The following is a 12,847-nucleotide window of genomic DNA, read 5'->3' on the forward strand; positions in this document are numbered from 1 at the left end:
CATTTGGCCAAATCTGGATAAAGACTATAGGTGTGTAGACTTCAGGATTCATCGTGTGCCCTTTATTAGCGATAACATCATTAATAAATACTAGTGAAGTGGTTCTGCTTGTAGGTCAATTGTCCAATTAAGTCTGACCCCCATCCAGGAATAATATTTTAATGCTGGGCAGCATGGACAATAATGACTACTGGTTCATTGCCCTAACATTTCACCAAAACCAACATGCAGTGGATTTTGATCTGCAATTTCACAGCTAAAACAAGTTAAAGATAAAAAATGTTACTGGGACATGAATTAATTTTGTTCCATTCATCTGTTGTTTAGAAGTTTTAGCAGAAACAATGTCAGTTAGACAGGGTCTGGAAATTTCAGCAAAGGAAATGATCTGCCGGCTCCAAACAGGCATGTTGACTGGAAAGGTTAATGCAAGATAATGAGAAAACCTCAAGTGGAACATTTAAGAAATTATATTACACTCACCTTAGTTTCCCCCTGAGGGTGTTATCATGTACCATCTCATTTCAATCATGTTCTTTTTAATGGCCTAGAATTGATCCAGTGCAGTAATGTTACTGCACTCAAAATGGTTCAGTGATTATACCATACATTTGGGCGATGACAGTACACAATGGTGTTAATTTTCATGCCCCTAAGCTCAAAAAGCGAGGAAGAGATTTCTGTAAAATGCCAATATGTTTTCTTGTCAAAGGCTCTCTGTGTAATAGCTCAGTGGCTGTATTGACCCGCATAAAAGACAGAAAAAGGGAGAGAAAAAAAGATTTTAACAACACAAATTCTAAAACATTCACTGTGGAAGGATTGATTTGTCACTTGCTTGGATGATTTATGAATGTTCTTCCTCCTTTTGACAACACTAACCTCAAAAGGGAAGATTTTTACTTGCTAGTCACAGTCACAGTCACAGGGCAACGAGGCAATGCAATACCATTGACTCTTTTACTGATGCATGACAGTGTGACTCACGATTGCGGCTGAGCATCCACCTCTCACGGGGACCCATAAAATAGATAACATTTTAAATTTCGTTGTCTTTTCAAAGGAAAAACAAAAAAACTACTTCCACTATGGAAGCTGCCGCACTGATGCTCTTTTCATTTTCACCATCATGAAACACCAGGGTAACAAAACAATTCCACACAGCAGTAAACACGAGCAGTTTATGTATCAGTGCCACCTTTATTCTCTGAGCTTCTGACCTTCTTCTAGCTGTAAATATCAGCTGCTTTTAAGCCATCAGTCGTGTCGCATGCTAGTTGTTGTGCTGACTGCCCACGAGCTTGTGAGACAGAGTATTTGTCCTGAAAGCACAGGGTAAGTTCATCTTAATAAGTCAGGCTGAAGGCGTTTTGAACCTCGCAAAGACAAGATCTAGGTTGTTTTTCGTATTTTGTCCTAAACCATGATGTGTTTATGTGCATTCTGTGAGTCTGTTGGAAGTGTTTGACACATCTGACGAATACTTGGGAACAAGCAGACAAAACGTCTCGCCAGTCAATAGAAAGACCATTTATCATCAATAAAGTAAAGTAAAGTGGAAGCTGAAGAACAAATTGATTTACTCCACTGCTTAACAAACTCTAGTCTCCATTTGTTTTTGTTTTTTGTACCACAAACAGCGGCATCAATACGGCACTATTGATGCTTCTATTTTACAGCACAACAGCATCCCAGTGTTTTGAATATAATCAGGATTATCTGTTGTTTATTAATATTGCAATAGAGATATGCTGTTTTTCTGTGTTACATTCTGACTAGTGTGAAATTTCTCATCTTAAATGTGTGCGAAGTCACATTTCCTGTCTTTAAAACGATATTATATTGTTGTACCAGTAATAAAATCTAAAAAAGTTATTTGCTGTAAAGGATGTAAATTTAAAAAAAATCCAAAATAAAACAAGAAAACCAGGTTAAACTATGTGAAATTTTACATTTATCTTCATTTTTATTTAAAATAATATAGATACGTGTATAATTGTTCATGGAAAGAATATTAAGGCCAATCTTACAGAAAATGTTCATCTTATAAATGATTAAAAATCAAACAAAACTACATAAACACACACATGCACGCACACACACACGCACACACACACAGAAGCAGTGTAGCTTGACTCTTGACTGAAGGAGCAGTGTTTGACCGCAGCAGGAGACAAGAGTGTCACTCTCTCCTTGGAGAGCAGTCAGATAAGATAATGGATCAATATGGCAGACACACCAGTGTCACAGCTTAGCAAGGTCATCGCATCCTTCTGCCATATCACTGAGCTCTAGTAAGTGCCAGGCTCCAATGGTTTTTCTTTGATTGGCATGGCAGGAGGTGGCCAGCTTAATGTTGTGCTTATCTGCTGTTTCCACAAAGGAAGGGCTGACATGTTGGCTTGAGGCGTAAAGGGAAACATCAATATACAATTCAAGGGCTTCTCATCAAATAAAACATTAAAGAAACTGGGAAATTAATACAGACCAAACCGAGCTAAATGCACGATTATCGACTCTCACGCGAGGAGTCCAGACCAGATGCTCCTTTGCTTGGTTTTGGTATTTCAAAGCTGGCTTCAATAAGAACAGCACAGACAGGCAACAGTGTATCATTTTGGCAAATACATATTAAATGTGGAAGAGCAGTGATCTGCTGTTCTACAATCCAGGAGGACTCATTGTTTGGCATTAAATCTTTCGCAACTGCTGGAGGTAATACAATGTATTATTTTGGCCATCTGTGGAGACTCATCTGAAGATAAAGAAGATTAGTTTGTCTCTAAACCATATCAGCCACTCAGGTATATTACTCTATCGCTCCTCTGTGTGCCATAAATGCAGCAGTGCCCAGACACAGTAGCTGTAAACTGTTTCCATTTGCTTTCCCACCTATACTGTGTGTCACCGGTCTAGCTGTAAGAAGTTGTTCCTGAAATGGATAGAAGCTGGTAGCTGTGGGATACCACATGAGCAGATGCTGTGAGGGTGTTGCACACTTTCTGAGAAGCCAGAAAACCTGCACCTGCAGACCAGTAAAAAAGTCTTTTTATTTCAGTTGGCAGAGTGTTTAAAAGGAGTGGTGTTTTGTTAACATCTGAAGCATCTTTCAACTGTATGGAATGTAACTGTAAGTGAAATATTGATCTTCAGAATTCTAAGCATTTGTGTTGTCACTGTTTAATAATTAGCAACCATCTTCCTGAGTTTTCTGCCATTTTTTCTTCGCCCGCCCACACACATATTGTTTTTGCTCAAATATCAGTCTGATTTAAAGTTCTGCCTTCTGGGATGCTTCTGTTTTTCATTTTTATCCAAGACACACAGAGGGATACACACACACAGATATTATTCCATAAACACTAAAAAACATGCACATAAAGTTCTAAAATCTTTATTTTCCAAAATCCACCCCTTCCTCTCTAATGTACAGCACTGTAAGATTTTTTTATTTTGTTTTTTGTCAATCCATCCATTTGTACAGTGTTTCCTGCTCTCTAGAGCTTTGGAGGGATACCCTGAATGGATGGTCATGTTAGCAGTTGCTCAACCTGTCACCCCTGAGAAGGCCTGGCTAATGTGACATTAGGATCTGAAAAGGCCTTAAAATTACATTATTAATTAAGTCATTGTCAACAAGGAGAAAAAAAACACACTGAAAAAAATTTGTTTAAATATTCTCTTGTACTTTAAAAAAAAACATTTCGGCAAAAACCATGTAAACAAAAAACAAAATATAAAGCAAAGCATTTGTTCTTTCCCTGTGTGAGCCTACGGTAACATAATCTACTCTCTTATATGATAGCAATTCTTTATGATACAGATAACGATAGCAACTCTTGTAAAATCTCTATAGTTACTCTAGGATTTCTACATATAATTTGCCTTCTCTAGATTCTTTATATTAAGAAAAAGTTTCACTTCTTTAGGTCAGAGTTCCCACTGAGCGAGAGAAACAAACAAACATACAGTGAAGATTAAAGGCTGGCTGGTTCACTGAGTAGTGCGACTGGGGAGAATCATATTAGTATGGCGAGGGAGACCCGGTGGCTTTGCCTGTCCAAAAAAAGGCTTGGGGGATCCTTCAACACAAACGTACATTGGATCACAAGCTCTAGTAGTAGATGGCAGTTATAGGGTTTTCACGACAGATGGCACTGCTGTGTCACACACAACTACACGTGTAGCACAATGGGAAATGCATAGGATTTGCTCCATTACTGTAATTTAAGAGAACATGATTTGGTATGAGCGCCGAGGGAAGGATGACTTGTGTGTGTGCTCCGAGTCCTCGTGAGATCTTGTCAAGAGTCCATTTTGGCGTAAGGAAGGGTGAATGTCAACAGATATTCAGGGTGGGAGGGGGAGACGGCACACTAGCATAAACAGCAATATGACATTTGATGTTGCACTTGTGACACTTATCCAAAACACTTCACTATGACGGCAATGTTTTGCTCAGTGGAAGTCATACAAAGGGTCTTCTGCTCCACTAAAGAGTGAAACAGCAATGTCATATGGCGCTGAAGCACCCTCTCTGCAGCGCAAGAGCAGCTATAAATGGAACGGCTCAGCCCACAGTCACAACATGTGGAGACTGACCATGAGCATCAAGCATCAAGGGCAGCACCGGGACAACCCATTATTTCAAATGACTCTTCGCTGACATATCAGAGTTGGCCCTTGGCTGTGTTGGAATACATAATACATCGTTACAGGTGTTTACAGTAGAGAATAGATAAAGCCATTGATACACTGGAAACACATCATAAACATAAACATATTGAATGTATTGCTTTAAATGTGAGACTTATCATAGTCCTTAATAAACCATAACGTGATCGTTCTCACCTGATTGTTTTTTTTTTTCCCAAAAAAATTATCACTGAAATTGACATGGGATCATAGAACATACACAAAAAAAGCTTAATATAAACACAATTTCCATTGCTTTTTAGGTAAATTAGTTTTAAGGTGCTTTTAATGTGGTTGCCATGGCACTGTGCTTTGTTCCCGCCCACGTCTGTGTGCAGACACTGCAAGAAGATGTCAATCAAATACTGGTTGAGCAGCCTCCCCACCTACTGTCATCCAAACTTTTTATCAAGCTCTGAAATCCCATCAAGTCTTCAAGTTATCCATTGTGTTTTCATTATGTGTGTGAGTGTTGTGCTTGTGACTGGTGGAGGGAGGAGGGGGAGGGGGGTTGCTTTCCCTGCTGCTCATCATCTCATGCTGAGATAACGCCAGAGAAAATCAAGGGCAACAGCGAGGTGACGAAAGCGGGGTGGAGGAAAAGAAAAACAGCAGTCATGAGGGGAAAGAAACTATGGCGTTTTGCAATATAAGACATCCATAGCAGCAGAAATGTTGTCATGCCGCCAGCTTGGCAAGAACATAACGTACAAGTTGCATTGCGTGAATGATGCACTGGGGCAAAAATCATTCTGAAGACAGATTTGCAAATTGAAAGAAAGTCAAGTTGACAGGTTGACCTTTTCTGGATTGTAATGACTGCTTAATCCTGGGGATACGGGAACGGAAAAAAATCTGGAGGGCTATGACTGTGGCTGTGACTCAGAAAGAAAAAGAGTGACGTGTTTTATTCGTAAGAGTTAAGGGCTGGGAGAGCAGTATTTGGCTGAGGGCTGGAGGTGCAAAATGTTGTTAATGAGGTTTTAACACATGAGTATACTGTATGTAGTTATTGATTCACACTCTACCCACAAATAGCAGTCACTTTTATCCTTCATAAAAGCTCAAAGTTAAGTGGAGGTAATTCTCCAGACAGTTGCTTTAACAATTGCCGTATCCCAACTGCAACGTAACCGCAGCATTTGACCTCAGTTGATCCTTTAAGCAACTTCGCTGAAGACGCTGATCATTGAGAGTGGCACGTGCAACCATCTGGATTGGGTTCAGCTGCTTTAATGACCTATGATGACCTTTCATCAAACCTCCAAACCAATACGTTAAAAATGTTTTATAAGAGCATCAAGTAAAGGGACCTTATTTTGTGGCAACCACACTAAACATACATCTAGACTTGTCTATATTTGTTCTCTAATAAATTACACAATAATATTCATAATTCAAACCACGTTGACCCATGAAATGGCTATAAAAGCGGCCTCAGTTCACCAGTCACTGTCTGGAGGCCTGTCCTGCTCCTTGGGTAATTTTAAGAGGAGCAGAAAGAAGGCATGATGGGGGATCTTGGCCTTTTTTAAGAACAGCTCTTAGGCATAATGGCCTTTCGAGAGTTTGAAGTTGTGCACGCTTTCCATTTTAAGTCAGGCAGGCTGCATAGTTTGCGTGTGGCCTTTGTTGTATGGGTCACACTTAAGGAGGGCCTTGGATTTGGTAAAGGGACAGGGGTGGAGCTCAAATGGGAAGTGGGTCAAGTCTTTAGTAGGGGGAGAAGATGATAGGTGTGTGTGTGGCCCGCAGGGGCCCCGGAGCAGGCCGGAACAGTGCAGGGCCCAGGAATGGGGTCTGGATGAAGGTGGTTGTACCCACTGGGTGGCGCAACGCCAGTGGGTTAGTTGCCACTGTGCACAGAGTTGGCGGGGTGAGGGGGCTGGGCAGGAAGCCAGTTGTCAAACTCTTGGTCAGCTGCTTCTGCAAGGCCAGTTTGGTCTGGAGAAAACAGGAGGGGGAATGGCAAGAAGTGAGAGAAGAGCACAGTGAGGACAGAACACGTTTACTGGACAAACATGTCTCCCAAAGCCATGGCCCTTTTTCCACACAGAGCTGCAGCAGAGTAGTACATGTTCTTACTAACAGACCTGAATTCCTGATGGCTTGATTCATTAGGCACCTCTAGTTAAAATCCATATTTTGTAATAACACAGCAAAAACAGCCAACATTAAAAATGTTCTCAAAGTTTAAGCACTGTTTATGTTATTAAGCTAAAAAATAATAGAATGTGCAATCTGCATGTGCAGCGGTGCAGTAACCTTTATACGTCATTACTTAGTAACAACCTTTGGCACTTATCATAACTTCCTCGGTCCTTGCAATATGCAACGCATGTTTAGGATCCCACTGATTTTCTATGATATTCAAGTCAGGGAATGGTAATTCCCATTTCAGAAGCTTTAAGTTGAATTTCTTTAGGTAGTCACGGTAGATTTTGAAGTATATTTTGGATTATTGTTCTAATGAAAAGGCCAGCGTCTTTCAGTTTTACTCTCTTGGTGGACTGTATTAGATGTGTAGCCAGAATCTTCTGACATTTTATGGAATATTTTCTTCTGTTTATCCATGGCTTGTGCCACTGGCTGTCACAAAACCTCAAAGCAGAATATTTCCATCCTTGTTCTTAAGCCTTGGCATTGCTTTTAGTATTTCATCAAATGCTGCTCCTTTATTTACCCTTCCAAAGACATCCTTGGGTAATTGCGGCATAAGGGCTCCCCTTTTCCCTTGTCTGTCTACAACACACCCAAAAAACAACCTCTGGCTTATCCAGATGTTGCTTTTCATACTTTAAATAATGAACTTTGTGATATGGGTGTAGGTGAGGTTTTGTTTTTTTTGACTCCTATATGTAGGTCCTTTTATTCATGACTGCTGCACACTGCAGTGTGCACTGCCATTTATGTGTCAGCTAAATCTTCCTGCAGCTCCTTTACAGCCATTTGCAGGGTTTTGCTATGCCTAAGATTTATCTGAATGTTTTCTTCTTCCCGTCAGATCCAAAGTTCTCCTCAACTGTCATTTTTAAAATTTACATTTCAGACAAGAAAACTTGCAAGCTGGAAGTGCTCTGACATCGCTTTACAGTCCCTGTATTTGCTTCATTTTAGCTTCACTTTTTTTTTTTTTTTTTTTTTTTTTTTTTTTTACTTCATAGCAGTCCCCAGGTTGTGAATTTTGATGAATCACAGAGTTTATTAAAGTCTGGAAGGACATTTTTGACCTGCTTCAGAGTCAGTTGAAGTTCAGAGACATCTACACAAGTATGTCCAAAAATAATAATAATAACAGTGCGTTAACGATTGAAAAATTCTCATTTTTAATGTGTTTTTGCAGAGGGGATTTTTTGTTGTTGCTTTTTTCCTTATTTTCATTTTGAAAATCAACAAAATATGAAATTATTCAGAGGTGCCTAACTTCCATAGATCTGTACACAACAGCTGAAATCTAGGACCAAAGCATGGATGCACTTCAGCCTTTTTCATCAGGACAAGGGTTAAGCTGGAGGCTGTAACTCTAAAGCTCTCCAATATTAAAGGGATAGTTCTGATTTATTTTTTTTCTTAATCAAAGGTCAATTGCTTTAACCACTGGCCATGATATAGCTTGAATCAGAAATCATTTACACATTTAAATACAAAAAAATAATTAAAAACAATTTTTAAAGAAGTAAGAATGTAATATTTAGAAAATGCAAATGAAACTGATCATAAATAAATTGTAGGCAATTAAAAAAGAAAAATCTGAAACAGTCTCAAGATAAGAAACATTTAAGTCCCCGTCATGATACCAACTTTAATCACTTTAATTTCAGATCATGCTTCATCCATCATTTTGGTATGATGGCTACAATTACTGCAATATTAATGAGTCTTGGCAATAAGGAACGCTGTAATCGATGAAATAACCAAAAAGCATACGTTGCCATAGTGATATTATCCTGTGAATAAGGAGCAATAGAGAAAACACAGGGTTAACTTTGAAGATACCTGGATAAGCCCAAACCCTGCTATATAGCACTGGCCACATGGCGTGCCATATTATTTAATGTTATCTGCTTTATTGGTATCACCATTAGCTAGTTAAATAAGTAGCACCTCATGTAAAACATGGAAACAAATCTAAAATAAATAAATAAATCAGAACAATCCCTTTAATGCAAACATGACTTCTTTGTGAGATCTGCTCAGTCCCCTGCCCACGGCCAGGCCTAAAGTTCAGCCAGCTGCAAGTCTCGCCTTCCAATCCAACCCCAGTCTCAGGCTCTCCTGCCACTGACCTGCGAGGAGAGGGAGGTGAGGTTGTACTGGCTGAATGCTTTCTTCATGGCAGACACAGCCACGCCTGCATAGCCACTCCATCTCACGTTCTGTAGGATGGAGGAGGAGGATGAGGAGAAGGAGAGATGGAGAGGTGTATACATGACAGGAGCAGAGAAATGATTAATCTGGAGTGCTGATTCAGGCTGCTGTTGTCAGAGCTGGTCAGTGGGGACAGCGGGACTATTTTAGACCTGTCTCAGGGTAGGGGACTTACTGAGTATAAAAGTGTGCTTAACCTCTATGACAGTTGCAGGCACACAAGCATGCTGCCTCACCAAAACACTGAAGTCCCTGAGTGAACCCTGTGTAAAGTGATCTGCGTGTTTGCAGTTTTCATTGAATGTTTGTCTGGGCCTGGGTCAAATCAGTTAACTGTTACAGAGAAAAATTAAAACTGTTGTTTAAAAATGCATTAGCTTACAAGCTAGACTGAAATTATTCCAGTTTTGGGAAGAACATCCAAGCATATCTGCTGTAAGAAAAGGCAATTATGCTTTGTTTGTTTTCCTTGAGTGTGTGTATGTGTGCATATTTGCATGACAGTGTTTTGTTTGCCTGTGTCTTTATGCTGAGACTTACCGCTAAGCTGGAGCTTGGCTGGCTCTTGCTGTGGGGGGTAAATTTGGGTTTGGGCGGTTTTCCGGCCAGCCTATCCTTGTGCCTTCTGCTATTCATGTGCTGCTGAGACCAGCGGAAATACCATTAGCAAGCTAACAAGAATCTGTTGTACCACAGTGGAACAACTTCAAGTGTTATCTGCTGAATTAATAATGGATAGGCATTGAGTACGACTGAAGTGAAGAGAAATTACATCACATTACTTTCTACCTCTGCCGCGCTCCTTCTCTGTCTCCAGTACTTAAAGGGTACGTCCTCATGGGATAGAGGTTTATATAAGACTGGTGAAATGCATTTAAGGCTAAAGAAGGGTGCTGACACGTGACAACATATCCTGCATCTTTTCCACTCCAGCATATACAGTCCCACGACACAGATGTAGCAGTAAATGAACATCAAACGCAGAGAAATTCAATCTCAGCCCGGTTTGATGTTGGTATAACCAGAGCAAATAGAGAAAGCTTTTGCACTAATGAGAGGTAAATAATTGCTCAATGAGGAGTTAGTTAAAGCATCAGATGGTATCTGTGTAAAAATAACAGCTTGAATGTATTCCTTTCAATTGCTTGATTCATGCATCCGTAAATGAAGCAGCTTTGATTTAAGTTTGCAGATTTCCCCCATAAAGGTGACGTTAAAATTGTCTCCCGGATCGAGTAATGTCTTTAAAATCTCATTATTCATATTTATCACTTTAATGCACATCTTTTTTTTTTTAGCTTTTATAACTGTGACATTACAGGGCAATGTGATTTAAGTTCAATATGTAATATTAAACCCTCAGTGTCTGGGGTAATTGTGTGTGCAGACACTTTTGTTTTCTAATTAATTCTGTGGCCACATCATCTGTCTGTGAATGTGAAGTAATTATACAGTATGCAACATTTTATCCGAGTGGCATGATTGGGCTAGAGTGCTTTTCCCTGCAGAGTCAATAGCACTTTTATGTCCTTTTGAACAAAATCCTACCAGGTTAGCAAGATTCTCACTTAGTATGCATTGAGAAACCTGCAGGACTTTCCCAAGCCCATGTTTCCCTCCTCATATTTCATTTTATACCACACAAGAAGGATAAATAAGTCTGAGAGTGTTAGATCTTGAATTTTGTTCCCCTGCCCTCCTACATAACAGCAGAAACCTGTGATGCCCTTTGTGGTGCTCGTGTTAAATACGTTTCTTTTTATTTATGCCAACTCTTATGCAATGTGAACAGTACCTCCTTTACAGGGCAAAAGGTGTAAATGATACATTAGTAATTATTTTACCTGACTCAGTTGGGTCTCAGAATTCACAAAGATCTCACACACTTCACACTGGAAGTTCTTGCTGGGAACCCCAACGCTGCCTTTGCTGCCCAGCCGCTTACTCTTGCAGCCTGCACGAGCTGCCACCACTTTGCCCCTGCGTCGTGGCAGAACACTGTGACCCTCCAGCATCAGTTTGTGCTTTGTACCTAGTATAGACAGCAGAGAGTTGGCAGGTAGGTTGGAGTGTGAGTATATAATTTGGTAACACTGAACCAAATGTTGAAAATGTGAAAAAAGATTTCAGAACATTTCTGTTTTCAAGAAAGAAAGTGCAAGCCTCAAGGTCACACATCACGCTCTTACCGCTGTTATGTGCTTCCAGTTGGGAGATTGAATTTACTGTGACTTTACAAACAGGACAATGGAGGTGAGCTTTGCTCTTCTTGGGGTCTTTGTCATCATCTGTACCAGGCACCCCATTTGTGCTCAATGTGTCGGCACGGATGCCTGACTCGTTGGTTGATCCCACAGTGTCTGGGACTTCAGGGGCACTGGTGTCTGAAGCTGTCTCAGAGAGCTGTGAAGAAGGCGAAATCTGAGGGGGGGAAAGAGTGACCAGCTCCATAGAAGAAACCTCAGATACAGGTGTCAGCATAACCGAGCTCTTGGGATTCTCCTCGGGCTTCACCTCCAGGTTGGCTGATTCTAGATCAGACTGAAGACCTGTAAAAACATTAAGAACGGAAAGAGAACAATAGCTGACTATTATTATTTAACAGTATTCAACAAATACAGTTTAATCCCTCTGAGCTCAGTGGAGAGATTGTTTTTTGTCCACATTAGCTTGAAGCAATTGGCCTCTCCCAAAAAGAACAAATGTCATTGATGGTTCGTCATGAACATGTTGCATCACTAGTTATTATTTTGCTTGACATCACTACTACATAATTCACTGAATTCATTGACATTGGTAGCCTATTACTGTGTGGACACCCTTTAACAAATGAATAAAAGTTAAAGGTTTATTTCAATTTTAATGCCTTGTTTATTTCTTCCTCTATGTCTAAAGTACAGTGTATGTGACATTTGGAGGTCTAATTGGTTAGAACCTACCCATATACTCCTATGAAGCCTAAAAAGTGGAAATGTAATTACTTGTTAAACTTGTAATGAATAGTTGCATTTGCAAAGTAACATTTCCTGGGATGACTACAAGCTGTTTGATCAGAATTAATATAATCTCTACAGAGCATGATACTGCCTGAAAAACAATCAGACTCGCACAAAACCTAACATACAACAAACAGGAATATACAGTCACCAGATGAAAATCTTCAAAGAAACATTTTTTTCATGATAAAGTGATGAAAGCCAGGTTAATAGAACCTATCATGTGGCTTGTGCCTTGAGGAATTCTCTGATATAGTATCAGCTTTTGTTTTAAATCATGTGGAACAGACTGGATTACAGTTGGCTTAGGTAAGTAAATGCCATCAGCCTCCTCCCATTCTTCTTTCTCTCTTTCCCCTTCTTCGTTCTCCCTCTCTATTCAAATATCAAGTGGACCTGGAGTCTTAGTCAAAATAAACAAACCCATCGACTGCTGGCCCCATAAGTAACTGGAGTTCCATTACACGTCTCCCCTTCACCCCATGGCCCTCCCGAGGGAGTCACGCACTTCACCCCAGAGCACTGTGTGCTACGCTCAATGAATATCTCCATTTCATTTGGAGAGTGTTCGTTCTTTCTTTCTCTCCCTCAGCTCAGACACACACACACACACATACACACACACAACCCTCTGTGCAACTGTGCTCCATTGATTTTTCCTTTTTACGTCCCAGAGTAAATTCATCATTGGAGATAAGGGTCTTCCTTTCTCATTACTACTAAAGAAAAAGAAACTATATAGAAGCAAGATTAGACAGTCCCCTTGGTGTAATGAGAGTGACCCTTGA

The 12,847-nt window shown here is 40.1% G+C and overlaps 1 protein-coding gene across 3 annotated transcripts in view; it reads right to left on the minus strand.

Annotated features, from left to right (window-relative positions):
• Positions 1–3,378: 3,378 nt before the first annotated feature.
• The window catches only part of znf385c (zinc finger protein 385C), a 142,923-nt gene continuing 133,454 nt past the window's right edge, over positions 3,379–12,847 (minus strand). For all 3 annotated transcript variants that reach the window (XM_084925404.1, XM_084925405.1, XM_084925406.1), the window contains 5 exons: positions 11,253–11,612; positions 10,908–11,095; positions 9,604–9,702; positions 8,982–9,071; positions 3,379–6,639 (listed from right to left, as the gene is read on the minus strand). In XM_084925404.1, coding sequence (XP_084781530.1) covers positions 6,409–6,639; positions 8,982–9,071; positions 9,604–9,702; positions 10,908–11,095; positions 11,253–11,612 — 968 coding nt within the window. In that variant the 3' untranslated portion in view covers positions 3,379–6,408. The remainder of the gene's footprint in view (positions 6,640–8,981; positions 9,072–9,603; positions 9,703–10,907; positions 11,096–11,252; positions 11,613–12,847) is intronic.

The sequence above is a fragment of the Perissodus microlepis genome, chromosome 4, assembly GCF_051167445.1.
Source record: "Perissodus microlepis isolate ML-2025 ecotype Zambia chromosome 4, ASM5116744v1, whole genome shotgun sequence".
In the NCBI taxonomy this organism is placed as follows: Eukaryota; Metazoa; Chordata; class Actinopteri; order Cichliformes; family Cichlidae; genus Perissodus; species Perissodus microlepis.